Source organism: Lepidochelys kempii, chromosome 8 (assembly GCF_965140285.1).
Source record: "Lepidochelys kempii isolate rLepKem1 chromosome 8, rLepKem1.hap1, whole genome shotgun sequence".
In the NCBI taxonomy this organism is placed as follows: Eukaryota; Metazoa; Chordata; order Testudines; family Cheloniidae; genus Lepidochelys; species Lepidochelys kempii.
This window is the reverse complement of record NC_136387.1, coordinates 70,199,508-70,217,144: the sequence shown is the minus strand read 5'-3', so window position 1 is coordinate 70,217,144 and position 17,637 is coordinate 70,199,508. Positions and strand designations below refer to the sequence as shown.

The 17,637-nt window shown below is 41.0% G+C and overlaps 1 protein-coding gene across 7 annotated transcripts in view; it reads right to left on the bottom strand.

The window, feature by feature from the left end:
• Positions 1 to 17,637, bottom strand: part of CDC14A (cell division cycle 14A) — a 127,600-nt gene that overhangs the window by 104,624 nt on the left and 5,339 nt on the right. For 6 of the 7 annotated variants that reach the window (XM_073356909.2, XM_073356911.2, XM_073356914.2 and 3 more), the window contains exon 3: positions 2,186 to 2,261. In XM_073356909.2, the coding sequence (XP_073213010.2) occupies positions 2,186 to 2,261 (76 nt within the window). Of the gene's footprint in view, positions 1 to 2,185; positions 2,264 to 17,637 lie in introns of those variants that run through there. The other variant, XM_073356912.2, reaches the window with a different exon arrangement.

The window sequence follows — 17,637 nt, the reverse complement described above, 5'->3', positions numbered from 1 at the left end:
TTTGCCAGTACCTGACCCAGGGCCATCTTGGGCACCCAGCTAATAATTGTATCCCTTCCCTTTAATCGGTTTGTTTCTGACTGAGTACTCTACAAGACAAGGCCTGGGCCTTGTTTTTGTTTGGAAAATTCCTAGCACAACAGGTGCACTAACAAAAAATATTACGCAAATATTCGACATTTGATTAACAATATTGGCACAGGAAATCCAGATTATGCATTCCAACATTTAACTCCGACCCACAGGACATAATTCAAAACCCTAAAACTAATGATTGTTTCATACACATATTATAAATATGGTTTGTGGTAGGACTGGTTGGATTTTCCCAACAGGTTTTCAATCAGAAAATGCTGATTCATTCAAACCAAAATTGTTCCTGAAAACCCCAGGCTTCCAGAGTTTGTCGCTCCAGGGCAGCCCTGCCATGCAGACTGCCTTTGTATTGGGAACCCAAGGGTTTCCAGGGTCATGGCTCCACAGGAAGGAGCCCAGAAACCCTGAGCACCCTGGCTAGAGCTAGCGTTCTCAGGCTTCTTGACGTGGTGCTGAGAAGTCCTGGGTTGGGCTTCCAGGGCCCGTGGCATGGGCTCTGAGGAAAAAAGTGGTATGCAGTGGTGTAGTTACAGACTGTATCAAGATGTACATGCACAAGGAGGGGCCAAATTTAGGTTGCATAGTTAGGCAACTGTTCAGCTAATGATACAAAGTAATCTAACTCCACACATTTACTTAGGTGGTAGTAATGTATTTCGTTTTGCAGTAATATGTTCTATAATTCCATTAGCTTTAAATCACTTTTTAACTATATTACATAGTCAGTGAAGAATTTGAAGTGAACAGTACAAATTTATTAAAAACTTTATAAAAATTAATTTGAGAATATTTCTGTACTTTGAAAAATGTTTTCTTGAAGTTAAAATTAGAACTGGTCAAAACTTGGAAAGTTCCAGTAGATGGGAAATCTTCCCATTTCAAAGATTGCTGTGAACTTAAATTGTGTAAAATTTTAGTTTTGGAAGCACTGACACATGGCATTTCCAAAACAAAACATGGGCCCTAGGATCCAGCAGCTGCTGACTGAAATGGACATATTCTTGTCAGTTTCACATTGTCCATCTCTGAAAAACAGCAGTGAAAATTGACAGCAAGGTCTGTACCAGAGCCTGTTTTTGTCAGAAGATTCCTAACAAAGTTTAATTAAGATATTTACTTTTCTTATAAGGCAACCGAATTTGTTAGGATTTACACCAGGTGCAGAAAGCAACCTTTGTTTTCCTTGGGCATCTGGGGACAGGGCTGGACTGAAGGCTACATGACTGTATTATTATTGTTCTTAGAGGAGGTCAATACATTTTATATGCATTTTTGAAAGTCATTTGCTGCGTTTTAATTCTGAATTGTGTATTTTATGTACTGCCTAGGATTCGGAACAGGCATTTTACAATTTAAATAAAAGTCGTCATGGCATCCAAAGAAAACAGATACCTCACATAAGACCTATGGACCTAAGTCAAAGTCAAGGACCAAATTTAGAAAGCCCTAATGGACGGGCAGAGAAGAGAATAGGTACACAGATGCGTGGCTAGGAACAGCAACTGGGCCACCACATCAGAAAAAAGTGTTTTTGTATATGAATTTAACTGAATGTATCTGTATTACTGTTACATTAATAAAGATATCTGGTTTTAAAGAAACTATCTAAAGAAGTCCTAACTCTTCCATTGCAAAAAATATTCATTTTAACATGCATTTTCATCCTTTGTCACACACTCTTACCATGCTATCATGATCCTTCAGTCTTCTAATACTGTTCATGCGAACATACCTATAGATTACCGGCAGGTATGCTGGCAATGAACTCAAAGATATCAACACAACTCAAAAGGATTCTGGCTTTTATTCCTTTGTTTACTATTACATTAACTTCCTTTGGCTTATATTTTACCTTGAAGAGAAAGGTGTACATGTCCTTTGTGGTTCAATTGCTGAACAAAAAGGCTCAATTTTTAGTTCCTCATTGGGAGTACACATATGGCAAGACAGCACAACTTCTGTGTCCAAAGCTCAAGGTTAACCATGTAAATGACACTTGCACAACAATGCTGTGCACTGCAATTTGTTAAAAACAACAGAGTTTGAATACTTGGTACAGAAATCTAAATAGAAAGGATTAAAATTTTACCTTTAACTTCTTATTTAGTTTGCAGCAGTATCTGTATAACATCGCCAAGTTTAAAGGTCCAAAATCTGCATAGAAACTGTGGAGTGGGGAAAGATGAAAAAAATACATTTAGAGAAGAACTAAACTATTTCAATGAACATCTGCTTCCCGCTCCTGCAAGCAAGTTAGTAATTTTTCTGTGCTCCATTTCAGATGCAATACAATCATGGCAGAAAAGTTTTCAGTGCTGTTGTAGCCATGTCGGTCCCAGGGAATTAGAGAACAAGGTGTGTGAAGCAATATTGGGCCCACTTCTGTTGGTGAGAAGTTTTTGAGTTTACACAGAGCAAAAGAAGAGCTCTGTGTAAGCTTTAAAGCTTGTCTCTTTCACCAACAGAAGTTGCTCCCATAAAAAATATTACCTCACCCATTTTGTCTCTTCAGTATATATTGTCAGGTTTCAGAGTAACAGCCGTGTTAGTCTGTATTAGCAAAAAGAAAAGGAGTACTTGTGGCACCTTAGAGACTAACCAATTTATTAGAGCATAAGCTGTCGTGAGCTACAGCTCACTTCCTCAGATGCATATCGTGGAAACTGCAGCAGGCTTTATATATACACAGAGAATATGAAACAATACCTATTCCCACCCCACTGTCCTGCTGGTAATAGCTTATCTAAAGTGATCATCAGGTGGGCCATTTCCAGCACAAATCCAGGTTTTCTCACCCTCCACCCCCCACACAAATTCACTCTCCTGCTGGTGATAGCCCATCCAAAGTGACAACTCTTTACACAATGTGCATGACAATCAAGTTGGGCTATTTCCTGCACAAATCCAGGTTTTCTCACATCCCCCCCACCCCCATACACACACAAACTCACTCTCCTGCTGGTAATAGCTCATCCAAACTGACCACTCAAGAGTGGTCAGTTTGGATTACCAGCAGGACCACTCTTGAGTGGTCAGTTTGGATGAGCTATTACCAGCAGGAGAGTGAGTTTGTGTGTGTATGGGGGTGGGGGGGATGTGAGAAAACCTGGATTTGTGCAGGAAATAGCCCAACTTGATTGTCATGCACATTGTGTAAAGAGTTGTCACTTTGGATGGGCTATCACCAGCAGGAGAGTGAATTTGTGTGGGGGGTGGAGGGTGAGAAAACCTGGATTTGTGCTGGAAATGGCCCACCTGATGATCACTTTAGATAAGCTATTACCAGCAGGACAGTGGGGTGGGAATAGGTATTGTTTCATATTCTCTGTGTATATATAAAGCCTGCTGCAGTTTCCACGATACGCATCTGAGGAAGTGAGCTGTAGCTCACGACAGCTTATGCTCTAATAAATTGGTTAGTCTCTAAGGTGCCACAAGTACTCCTTTTCTTTTAGTATATATTGTGTAATTAAAAACACATTTTATCCATTATTGGGGGCCTCTATATTTCAGTTGCCTAATATTTTCTATTATAAAATATTCTCAAAACTTTGTTTTGAGAAGTCCCAAGACCTCCATTGTTTGCAGCACACAAGCTCTCAGAGAAACCCTCTTTGTCTCATAAAATTATGTTCAGTTTTTACTGAGACATGCACTGTTGAAAACAGCCACTTCCCTTCCCTCACCTTCATTCCTCAGGAAATTATGGCAGCTTGTCAAAACAACAGAATACGAACAAACATTATAAGACTGGGCTCATGCTGCCACCTAAGGAGCAACTGCTGCTGACACCACATCGGGAACTGCCAAAATAACTGTGCAGGGTCACAGAAGAGCCAGGAAAGACACTTCCTGACTACCCTCCCAGACGCAAAACATGACACAAAAGGCCCTCCCTCATTCTGGCTGCACACCACAGGAAACAGGAGCTCTCCCCACTCCTGAGCTGGGAAGAAAGAAGACATATCCAGGCCAGATGAGCCTCTCTTCCACCACCTCCCAGACCCAGCACATGGCCCGAGCAACCCATTCCAACCTCCCTCAGGGAAAACATCCTTCCCACTATCAGCTAATGTAGTTAGTCCTGTCTTCAAGTGGTTCTGCAGTGCTGAAGATTAAGGATGTAAACACCACTCATGGTGGGAGGTTGTAGCAGTTAAGTGTAATTTCTCTTTTAGCTTAAAACAAATGAAAACAACCACACACCCTAGAAAATTATATTCATGAAAACCCTATGCTACCTTACAGGAACGTTATTTAAGTTGCAAAGTCACGTACTTGAAAGTTAGGAAGTGTCAAATTTACAGTTGCCTGGGCAACCTTAATTTTGGCCCCCTTGCTTATCAATGTGCTGATGGAAGCTCTATGAAAAAAAATAGTAGGTGATAATGTAATTAAAGACTGCATCAGGCACATGCAAAGGGTGCGGTGTTAAGGTTTCGCTGCCAATCCCAAACATGGCATTTCCTAAAACTTGAGTGCGTCATTTTGCTTGCAAAATAATGTTCTTATAACACCTTTCTTTAATGTACCATAATTACACACAAAAAACTAGGTTAAAAAGGACCTTAAGGCTGTAAAGTCAAGCACTCAAAATTTAGAAAGTGTCAAAATTAAAGCATTTTCATGCCTCCCTGTGTGTGTATGTATAATGATACAGTCTAAATACATGAATTAGATTGAGTTAGAAAGCATAGTCTTCCATAGTCTTTTAAATTGACCTGTTAACTCAGGGGTGGGCACACTTTTTGGCCAGAAGGCCACATCAGGGTTGCAAAACTGCATGGAGGGCCAGCTAGGGAAGGCTGCGCCTCCCCAAACAGCCTGGTCTCCGCCCCCTCCCACTTCCCGCCCCCCGTCAGAACCCCCGACCCATCCAACCCCCTCAGCTCCTTGTCATCTGACCGCCCCTTCCTGGGATCCCCGCCCCTAACTGCCCCCCACCCACACCCCGGAACTCTACTCCCTATCCAACCCCACCCACTTCGCCGTCCCCTGATTGCCCCAACCCCCTATCCACACCCCTGCCCGGCTCCCCAGGACTCCCACATCTATCCAACTCCCCCCCGCTCCCTGTCCCAACCACCCCCCCAAACCTCTGCCCCCCCCCGGGATCTCCTGCCCCTTATCCAGTCCCCAGTCCCCTTACCATGCCACTCAGAGCGGCACGGCTGGCAGCTGAGCCAGCCGTGCCGCCCAGACCACTGCCCACGCAGCTGCATGGCTGTGGGGGAGGGGCCAGGGGCTAGCCTCCCAAGCTCGGAGCTCAAGGGCCGGACAGGACAGTCCCACGGGCCATGTAGTTTGCCCACCTCTGTGTTAACTTATGTGCAAACTACAAACTGCCTTGTTTTCACTAGGATTTTACTATGAGTTAACTTTCTACAGTTAACAACCATACCTTTTCCTATTGAAGGAAAGGTAAAAAAGAATGAAAGTTTTGCTCCTTTTAAAACAAAACCCTCCACACACCTTCAAGAATTTAGGAGACTGAAAACGAGATTACAATGGAAGCCACTATGAAACTTTTAAAGAGGTCACTGCTCCTAGTCTATTATTGGGTCTGCTCTACCACCCAGCTCAGCTACTGCTCTCTCTATCCAGGACAGCCTACACCTCTTCTCTAGAAGGGGGAGAAACGTGCCATTCTATCAATTAATCATTTCAACATATTGCTCTACTGACAACATTCTGAGAGAGGGAGGGAGAACAGAAAGAAGAGATAGGTTTAAAGTTGACTTTCCCACAGGGAGGTAGGGGGAAGGAAAAGAAGAAGGGAGAAGAGTCTAATACAGTGACACTAAGTTGTTATATATGTTGCCCTCCTTTTTAAAAACTGGTATAAAACTGGGGGTATAAAAGGGTGACTGGTCATCTTTTTTGCAAAGGTTCTTTTGAGACTTTTTGTTGCTTCATTTGACATTTTTGCTTCTTTTGTTTAAAAAGTTCCCCCTTACTAACGTATGGAAATTTCCTTATTCCTAACCAGAAAAGGGATGGGAGAGGTGTCTCAGGGACAGGGAAAGAAACTCTCCCCAACCCCATCCTCCCTCCCGCCAAAAACTCAACAACCCAGGGTGACGTTGCACCCCATAATGCTTTATATAAATATGCTTATAAGTGTAAATACGACTTAACTGGAATAGGTCTTATACTAGATATGCCAATGAACATATCTTTGCAAAGGTTACATTCTACTGAATGTATTCACCCTATTTGTATGCATGTATCATTTTTATATCTGAAGTTATGAGCATTGGCTCTATGCTTGTATTTAAAGGGTTTGCTGTAGGAAGCACCTAAGGCAGATTTGATCAACATAGTGTGAAGGGTTTCAGGGGTTATTCAAGTAAATGGAAGTACTTGGCTAACAATGGACCTTGATAGACACCAATCCACATCTGAGCTTTCCTGGGAACATTCGGGCTAACGTGTGGGCAATGGCTCCGCCTGTAGAGAACTGAGCCATGCATGGACATGTGACTTTCACAGGTGATTCCAAAACTCCATCTTGTAGCTGTGATTCTATACCGGGGGAGAGAGGGGTTTCCAGCCACAAGACAGACTATATAAGCCCCTGGAAATCCCTCCATTTTGTCTTCAGCTGGCTCAAGACATAGCCTCTCCACCCCAAAAGAGATGCCTGAAAGAAACTGGAACAAAGGACAGTAACTACAGGGATGAGAGTGATTGTTGGACCCAGACTAGGAGGAAGTCTAGTCTGTAAAAGAAGCGTATTGGAACATCTCTGAGGGTAAGATTTATCTGCATTTAGTTTCTTACTGCATTAGGCTTAGATTTGCATGTTTTATTTTATTTTGCTTGGTAATTCACGTTGTTCTGTTTGTTATTACTTGGAACCACTTAAATCCTACTTTTTACATTTAATAAAATCACATTTTACTTAGTAACCCAGAGTAATTAATTAATTCCTGGGGAAGCAAACAGCTGTGCATCTCTCTCTATCAGTGTTATAGATGGCGAACAATTTATGAGTTTACCCTGTATAAGCTTTATACAGAGTAAAATGGATTAATTTGGGGTTTGGATCTCATTGGGAACTGGGTATCTGGGTGTTGGGAGACAGGAGCACTTCTTAAGCTGTTTTCAGTTAAGCCTGCAGCTTTTGGGAGACGTGGTTCAGACCTGAGTCTGTTTGTAGCACGCTAGTGTGTCTGGCACAACCAGGCAAGGTTCTGAAGTCTTAAGATGCTAGGGAAAATGGGCTCAGAAGCAGCCCCAGCACATCAGGTGGCAGTTCCCAAAAGGGGGTTTCTGTGACTCAACCCATCACACCCAGGATATTCTTTAGTGAAGTTTATGACAAACAAGTGCTTAGGGACTTCATGCTTTAGGACAATGACTCCCAAACTGTGATCTACATACTATTTGCTGGTGGCCCCTAGAAAACTGACCAATCAGCATTAGCTCTCCTCATTTCCAGCCACTTCTACAGGTGTCATTTTCTCATTACAAACTGGACCTAGGTGACCTAAAAACATCTGGAAGCAAAGGAGTTTCCTACCTGCCTCTGATGCTTAAAAGCAAGAAAGAAAACAGAAGTTACTCACTACAAGAGCCAACCACTCACCAAGAGAGATGGGGGCAGGGTGTGTGTGTGTGTTGTGGGGAGGGGTGAACCAGGCATTAGAAAAACATACGTAGAGAGAAAAAGAGGAACAGGATGCAAGGGGAAGAACAAAAAAAGTGGCCAGTGTCATCAACATACTTATATTAGAGCAGTTAATACATTAAGTAATTGCCTATTACTTTTTCATAGTTGTGTTATGAAAACAGGGATTTTCGATCACACAGAAATTTTTAATCTTCAGTAACAAAGAAAAAAGTTGACTGAATGTCAGAAAATGTCTACTTGGAAATGTCATCATGGTTCCTCATGAAAGCTGTAGCATAGGTGCCTAATATGTCCATTCTCTTTGACAGACTAACCTCCCATGATGTACCATAGCCTACATCTCTCATGATGCAGCACCTCCTCTCATCAAGAAGGCAGATTATGTCCACATTACCACTTATGTTGGCAAAACTTGTCAGTCACTCAGGGGTGTGAATATTGTACACCTCCCCCGGAGTGACATAGTTACACTGACATAGATGATAGCGTGCACAGCACGATGTCGACAGGCGAGCTCTCTCCTGCTTGCACAGAACAGCTACACGAGAGATCTTACAGCTGCACTGTTGTAGGTTCTCTAGTGAAGACATAGCCACAGTCCAGCTGGGAAGCCTGGCCCACTGAGGAGATCAGTGACTTGAGGCAACTGAGCTAGAATGCCCAAGCAGCAGTGGTGGCATATCCAAATATGGATATTTTGAGTTTGGGGCATTCAGTTCTTCTAAGAAAAATTTTGTTTGGTCAAAAGCCCAATTTTCCAACTGAAAAAGAAAAAAAATCAGTTGAAAGTATATGACCACGCTTGCTTTGCTATGTAAGTATTCCGTACTTTCTACAGTGATGTTACATTATAAATGCAGGAGACTAAGAGAAGGGTCATATTATTAATAAAATTTGGAGAACCCCTGACCTAGGGGAAATGGTAATGAGATTAAGAGCCTAAATCACTGGTTTGAATCTGTCTTAGGTTGGCAGTGACAAAATATTATCTGGTAGCCTTTGTGAAATGAACTAATGGTCTCCAAATCAAGAGACCATCAACAAAAACTTCACCCCTATTTATGGCAGCTGCCTCAGCAGGCAGGCCAAAAGGTTAAAGCTTAGAGAATTTGTTCTTTGACTTCTTGACATGGTCCTCCCAAGTCAGAACTGAGGCACATTTTAAAATCAATGGGAGCAGGGGTGTTTTCACATGCTGTAGTTATGTGGTATTTTAACAGAAGACTTGAGTCTTTAGTGCTATGAATCTGGCACTCCTGAACTCTAAAATAATTTTCTACAAATTTAAAAATAGAAAAATCAAATTATAATGTATTGAACAAGCACTTTCTAAAATCAGTGGATACTTTGGGATGTCACTTTTATTCCTTGGAAGTCCTCAGTTCAGCCTGGATACAGACACATTAACCTTCAGAAAGACACCCATAAACTTTGTTTAACAATCTGGTACCTAACAATCCTGCTCTGAGAGAAGAACGGACTAGTTATTTATGTGAATATTAGTATGTAAAATTGTTGTGCCCTGCCATTCAGCTTCCCAAGTTCTCATGAATCCAATGACAATAATTGTAGCTCATCTGAAGGAAGGAGGGCACAATTTTATTCTTGTTTGGCAGACAAGTCTAAGCATCTTCTCTACATGATATGCTGATAGCAGTGCAGTGGATGCGGAATTATTATTACCATGTCAGACTTGTGGTGACTGAATCCAAGCATGTTTCACACAAGCCCAGACACCTGTGACCAAGATTTCAAGATGTCCAAAAACAAAGAGTATGTCCCAGGACAAATCCTAACACTGCTGTGATGTTCAAGAGTAGCTGAAGCTATTGGATCTCCTGAATTCTTGATTCAATGTTGTGCCATAGCTCATTACTAGTCCAGAGCAATTCAGCTCTTCATTGTTCTCCATGATTGTAGTGCATATCCTCTGAGGTAACTACTACCTTTCATGAAAGGCAATGTTATTGTTGATTAGTGGGAATACCCAAGTTAAGCCACCAAGCAGCAAATCCTTTGTGTCAGCAATTCTGATGTCCAGATATGTAAACTCAAGCAAAAATCACAGAGATTAGTCAGAAAGTAGAAATGCTTTAGAGAATTAGCAGGGTTTTTATTCTCCTTTCCACTGAAAGCTTCCTCCTGTCCACCTATCAGAGTGGTTCAAAGCCAAGGTGTCCTGGTCTCAGTTCACCACTTCTTCCACCTCCAATTTGCTAAAAAAACCATGACTCTTCCTTCCATATAAGAATCTGGCCACAGTGACCCCTGTGCTCTCTGTTTCCATGCTGAATTACTGTAGGTCACTATACTTAGGAGCGAATGGGAATGCAACTCAGGGACTCCAGCCTACATAAATAGAACAGGCTACAAACAAGCCCATCACTCTGTGCTTCACTCCCTCAGCAAGTTTCCACTCCTCTTCAGGACTTCAGTCCTGATCTTCAAAACCATCAATGAATCATGACCCAGCTGCATCAATGACTGAACTTCCATTAATGAACTATCAATAGAGAAGCAGTCCTGAGAAAAGGTGCCTCAGAACCCAGGACAAAGCTTATGAGCAGGATATAAAGTTCTCAGTCAAGAAGGTTTAGTTACAGAACAAGGGTTTTGTTTTTGTTTTTAGAGTAACAGCCGTGTTAGTCTGTATTCGCAAAAAGAAAAGGAGTACTTGTGGCACCTTAGAGACTAATAATGCGTCCGATGAAGTGAGCTGTAGCTCACGAAAGCTCATGGTCAAATAAATTGGTTAGTCTCTAAGGTGCCACAAGTACTCCTTTTGTTTTTTAAATAAGAGTACGATCATTTTCAAAGCATGCTGGAAGCCCCTTCTCTTTGGGGAAAAAACCACCTTGAGGAATTCGAAGTTCCTCAGTAAGTTTGTCTAAGCAGGGAGGCAGTATGGTGTACAGCGGTGAAAGCTGGAGCCTGGGAATCAGAAGGCAAGTTCTATTTTTGATTGGTACTAACTTGCAGTGCAGTTTTTGGTGATTTGTTTATCCTTTAGTGAGAGAAACAGATATGCACAGATGCCCCTTTGAGATATTGAGGAGAGGCACAGTACAAGTGCAGAAAACTGTTAATAAGGTCAAAGTTCAGCACAAATGTTTTGAGGGGAGGGTTTTGTTTTGTTTTGTTTCCCACCACTTCCCAAGAAGGGGGGGGGGGGGGGGGGAAGTGTACTGACACTAATCTTTCTCCTCCACCCCAGTAGAAATCTGGCTAGGAGCTAAAAATTAGAAGTATGATTTAGAACAGCTACCTAGAACTTCCACATACAATCTGAGGTTCCCCTTTATGAGCTAATTCTGCACCGTCAATGTTTGGCAGTTCATTTTTATAAGTGAGGGGGGAATGGTACACTTCAATTTTTAAAAGTGGTGTATGATTACTGCATGTGTTGGTTGGACCAGTATTTGAAGAAACTAGTTTTGCCACAAAGTATTCTCATACACATGATTTATGGTCTCTTGCTTGTACTCCATGTTAGCCTTCTAAAATGGCTTTTCTTGTATTCTATTGCCTGACAAGATTGGTCAACTGATGTTCAATTTAACATCATCACATGCTGTTGAAATGAACAAAGAACTCACTGTTTTGTGTGTGAAGTGGTAGCTCGTGTGTGGTGTGACAAGGGTAGTCTAAATGTTCGTTATTGGTCCTACAGCCACTGAATCAGGGAGCATTCAGGGCTTTCTGCACAGCTACAATTACTGGGTTACTACAGTTAAGTAAAGAGACTTAACTTTGTGAAGTACGTGAAAATTTATCATTGCTCTGTCAGGAAAAAGAAACTGCTTCTTTGAACGTATGAAGGCAGTGAAGAAGACATTTCATACCAATACAGCTCTAGACAGAACCAATTAACTTTATTACACAGTAAGCATTCGAGATACTGACTTTACTACTTCCTAACCTCAAAAACAAGGGATATATATTCTCTGAATTAAGCTTGCTTGGTCCACAGCAATATATCACAGTTTGAGTAAGTTAACCTAGATCCTCTTGCTGATATGAAGTATATGCCGTACAAAATGTTCCACTGTCACATATAATTACTTCTGCGGCTGTTCACAGAGTGTCTCTGGCGGCATAGTATCTGATGTCTTGATAATAGAATTACTAACCAGAATAAATGGTTGACTAAAGGCTCTATAATTTAGGAAGACAGTGAAGGATCCTTAGGCTTCAATACTGCAGTACTGGAATAAAATTTTTTGATAAAAAGTACCCAAAATTGAAACATGTCCAGCAAGCTCTCTAGTTTGTTGATATAATAAGTGAAAGCCTACTGTATGTTAATCAGTCAAGTGTAGGATGCCCAACCCAGATCTGTTTGCTGAAAAACAAAGAACAAGAACCACTATTCTTCTTGAAAAAAAGAAAAGGAGTACTTGTGGCACCTTAGAGACTAACCAATTTATTTGAGCATAAGCTTTCGTGAGCTACAGCTCACTTCATCGGATGCATACTGAAGTGATGATGAAGTGAGCTGTAGCTCACGAAAGCTTATGCTCAAATAAATTGGTTAGTCTCTAAGGTGCCACAAGTACTCCTTTTCTTTTTGCGATTACAGACTAACACGGCTGCTACTCTGAAACATATTCTTCTTGAAGAAAACTATTTACCAGGGCCTGACTCATTAACTATTAGGTTTATCCAAGACAGGCCATGTCTGTGTGCCAAATGATCATCTGCGAGCTGGGTCACTTCTCATCAGCTCTACATCCCTGAAGGCATCAAAAATGGCATACCTTTTACCGATGAAAGCATGTACCTCTTGAAGAGAGACCCCAGTCATCTTAAGACCAGAAAGTTTCACTTATAACCTTCACTAGATCAGAACCAATTTTACCTAATGTAGTCACAGCCTGATAACTGCATTCAGCTTTTTCCCTTTAATTTGATGATATACAAGGTTGGCAAGAGAAAGGAAGTGGTTTTAATACAAGCTCTCAATTATCATGCCATGGTGTAAAAACAACACATAACATATTTAACCAGAACAGTCATCATTACAGTAGTGAAATTCAAGATAGCTACCATTTGAGATGGGATTAAATAGCTTTTAAAAGTATTTCATTTGATAAAATATTGAGACATTTGATTTGAAAGTTTGAGCAAGAGTACTGAATACGCAATTCTGACTCAGTTTCATTCCCAACTTTAATTTTCATCATAATTCAGTCATGCTTTGTATATACTATGGACTATACAAAATAATTACAGTATATAAGAGTTGTTATCTTTAATGATAGACATGACCAGTACTCAAGACCAAACACCTCAAAAGCCACAAAGATGGGGCCTCAAAATTCCTATCTATAAATGGAATGTTTAACAGCAAATCATTTTTACGGACTTTTCAAGGGTACTTTTTGAAGAACGAAGAGCTGTAGTAGGGGGACAGACCTTAAATACTGGGAGTGATCAGAGGATGTAATCCTGATAACTATTAAGCTGACAATCTTCTGCCTGAGTGTCTGGAGTAACTAGTTAGGAAATATACACACTGCCTCAATGAATGCACAGTGATGGGCTTCAGAGAAAGAGTTCAGAGTTTCTACAACCCTGCTGAACACACCTTATGAGTTTTGGGTTCTTATAGTGTTATCACCATAAAAAGCAGTCTGTAATTTCTTCTGTATACATTCGTAATTTCATCAGTTGCATGATTACTCACATATCCCACAGTAGTTTGGAAAATTCTTTTTATACCAATAAAGTCCCATAAACAGTTGGGTACTGGATCAATACCTCAAAGATCCTCTCCCCGTTTGCAACAACAGCTTGAGCGCCTCAGTTGATTTCAAATGCTAACAATTTTAAATAAAAAGGGCCTGTGTAGCAAGGTGTTCTGAATGATGCACACAATTTTTACTCCTGGTGGAATTTTGCACTATTGCGCACGTGCAGAATTCACATGCAGTGCAGAATTCCCCTCCTCCACAGAAAATACTGTGCAGTTGCTCCTTTCACCCACCAGGGGCTGCTGTGGTACCAGAACAGAGAGCAGCCGCTCCCAGGCAGGAGCTGCACCAGCTGTGGATAGAGAAAAGAAAGAATCTGACTTCCTCACAGTGCTCTGCCCCTGGGTCCAGGCCAGGAGGCACAGGATATGGGGGAAAACAGACAGCAGGGGGCACATGAGGCTCCTGGGGGGGGGGGTGTCACAGACTAGGGTTCAGAGGGGCTAGCATGGGAGGACAGCTTGGGGCAGGAGCTGAATAGGAGTGGGGGCAGGGATACATGGGAAAAGGGACACATGTGCCTGACTGAACGAGAGGGATTTGGGTCAGCCAGAGTCTGCGTGGTGGAGGATTCCTAACAATCCTGCCCCACCCAAAAAAAACCAACCCGTTCCATACTTCTCCCACCCACACAATCCTTCACCTTCACACCCAGGCTCCTTCCCAGCAATTACTTCCCTCTCCCCCAGGCCTTTGCACTGCCTCTGAGGGGTGCAGGAAATATATTTCTGTATTGTCGTTTAAATGAATTAGTACTTGGAGTTCTATATTAATATACCTAGCAATGAATCTATTTGTCAAAAAAGCATTTCCTGGATCTTTTTTGTTGTCTGTGTTGTTACAGACATAGTTGCTGACAGGTATTTTAAAATAAATTACCAACATAATTTAAACTGGTGTGATTACATTGTTATTTGACCCAAAAAATGCAGTTACAAAATTATTTTAAATTACAGTAAGACCTAGAGGTCCCAACTGAGATTGGCGTGTCACTGTGCTAGGCACTGTACAAACATGTAGTAAGACAGTTATTGTAAGCTGTCTGTGGCAATCTAAACAGACAGAAGCAGCATTATTAGAAGACAGATGGTCTAGCTGATATGACACCCAACCGGCAATCAGGAGACTTATATTCTATTCCCAGTTTTGCTACAACCTGCTACCTTCAGAGAAATACATGAATAAAACATGTGGAGTGTACTGTTGCTAGGCCACCGTACGCTTCCCTGCAGACGACCCAAGTTTCATAGGGGAAAACGTACTTTTGAAGCCATCCATATCCGGTATACAGTATAAAATTTGTGTGGGGGTAACAAATGTCAAGGCAAAATCTGGCATTAGCCAATTGAAGGGAGGTATATATTGCTGCACAAGGTTACTTAAAATCTGTATGCTGGCTGCTAATTGCCACCTAGTTTATAAATATCTACAGTTAACCCCTTCCCCTGGAAAAAAAGTTGTTGGTTTTTGTTTTTTTAATTGTCATGCTGTGCTCAAAGAAACTAAAATAACTATTTTTTCATTAATCTATGAAACAACATTTCTGGGCTCTTCCTAGTGACTCAAAGATCAATTAACAAGTGTACTGCTAAAGCTATGTTAAAACGGTCAATGGATGTTGGTGGACAAGGAAATACACATCACTATTCCTGTAAAGTCATTTAAAACATTATAAAGTTCTGCTATTTGGCCAGATAGATTACAGAGGTATTCTCAAAAATCAAACACTGAACAGGACTTATTCTATAATTAGCCCATCATAGGAGTTATTCAGGCTGAGTTAGCAGAAGGCTATCATAATAGGACCAAATCTGATGGAGAGTTTGAGTATTGCTTTAGAATTTTAGTTCGGGGGGAAGGGAGGAGAGACACTCAAAGCACTGCATACAAAATGTCTTTAGACACATGCCCTAAAATATAAGGGCAATTTTACAACCCTTCCGCAAAAGGTAGGCTGATTACCAGGACATTTCAGGCATGTAACCACTGATATGAATGAAGGGATGCACTATTTGGACTTTAAAGTTTTTCCAATTGGTTTTTTCACCCCCTCTTGAATTTCTGTATATGTTTTCTGGATACTGTATACTGGAAGCAAGGTGTCCCTCCAGTGAGGAAGTAAAATACAGATAAATCTTCCTGACCATAACAATAATGAGTGAAGTTTTGATTTCAATTATTTTTACGTAGCAAGTTCAAAATCTGTATATACTGAAGCTTTACAGTTTTTTTCCTTTAGAAGAGTGTTTAGAATTTAAAAATGTCCAATCAAAGTCATCTTGCATATAAAGGAAGTCAATTTATATTTTTAAATGGTGGATCAAATTCTGCTGGCCTTAATACAAAAATCACAGTAGTTAACATCTTGTCACCAGCCCAGACATTTAGATATGAAGCACCTAACCTGGGGAATCTCAATTGTGGGGTGCAAACTGGGAAGAGAGGCAGGTGGTCTGAGGTAGCTAAGCCCCAAGAAATAAAAAGTGCCATAAGGGAAATAAACCCAGAACTTTGAATTACATCCAAAAATTAAACTGGAAGCTAATGAAGATCATGAAACACAGGTATTGTGCTAGCTCAAGAAATGCTACCAAGGTCTAGTCTATGCTTGAAAAGGTTTGTTGGTATAACTATAGAAGAAATCTAGCAGTCTTAAGGCCTCATACCAGCAAAAGAACGCTTTTTCCAGTATAGTTTACAAGGGTTCAGTGTGTGAAATACACTATACCAGCAAAAACACTTTTATGCCAATATAACTTCATCAACCTTTAGGTCTTTTGCTGGGGGGGAAAAAAGTCACACTTAACCAAGATTGCTATATGAGCGAAAGTTTTTAACATAGACCTCGCCTAAATAATCTGGACATGCATTGTGTATGAGGTGAAATTTCCAAGTGGTTTGCTGGTTTCCTCAAGCAGACCATATTGCAGTGATTGAATATGGATAAAGACAACCGTAGCAAGGTCCATTTCCACAAGATGTCACAGGTTTTTCACGACATAAGTACAGCCTAAAGTGCTTTAGCTGCTACTTTAGTAAAGTAGTGTTACCCTTAGATACTCAGCTAATTTTAGTAAAGTATCTCCAAATTGCAAACCCTTCTAACAAGAGGGCAAATCTCTTCAGAAGGGACACCGACCTCACTATTGCTGCCAGATGTTCCCCCACCCTAAAAACATTATCTCCATCTTGCCAGGTTTTCTCAGCCACTTTGCCCTCATCCAGATACATACTGTCCCATCCAAATGCAATAAAAAGAAAACAGAGCTTGATGTTATCTGTGTATAATTAATACTGAAGCCCAAAACAGTATTTGCCTGGTCATAAACTGCACACACATCACAATTATCTTGTGATCAGCAATATCAAAGATACCTGACAGAAATTAGAATTAGCATGACCACTTGATCCAGATCAATAACCATAAGGAGAATGTATAATGAGACCCATACAATTTCTGCATCATATCTAGGCTTAAACCAAGATTGAAGAAAAATCTGGAGACTGAGTACTGAACAAGCAGTTAATTCAAGCCCCAGAGAGCACAATAATTAGCAAGATTTTGTCAAGAGCAGACTTCTTGAATCACAGCCTAACAGTTTTTTGTTTAAGATAAGATAGCACCAGTAACAGACCCAGAACCCTGCTGCATAATTTAGTCAGCCATAGGCATGAATCTTAGGCCTGGGTCTACACTATAATCATACATTGGTATAATTATGTTGCTCAGGGGTGTGAAAAATCCCCCCGGAGTGATGCCGTTATACTGACCTAACTCCGGTGTAAACCATCCTGTGTCAATGGGAGGGCTTCTCCTGTCAACATAGCTACTGCCTCTCACAGAGGTGGATTAACTACACTGATGGGAAAAGCTCTCCCCTTGGTGTAGCAGCATCTTCACTGAAGTACTACAGTGGATATCTTCATAATATTTCATATTTTGAAATTATTTCATATTTTGAAGATATTTCATAATTCAATATCTTCATAAATGATCTGGAGGATGGTGTGGATTGCACTCTCAGCAAATTTGCGGATGATACTAAACTGGGAGGAGTGGTAGATATGCTGGAGGGGAGGGATAGGATACAGAAGGACCTAGACCAATTGGAAGATTGGGCCAAAAGGAATCTGATGAGGTTCAATAAGGAT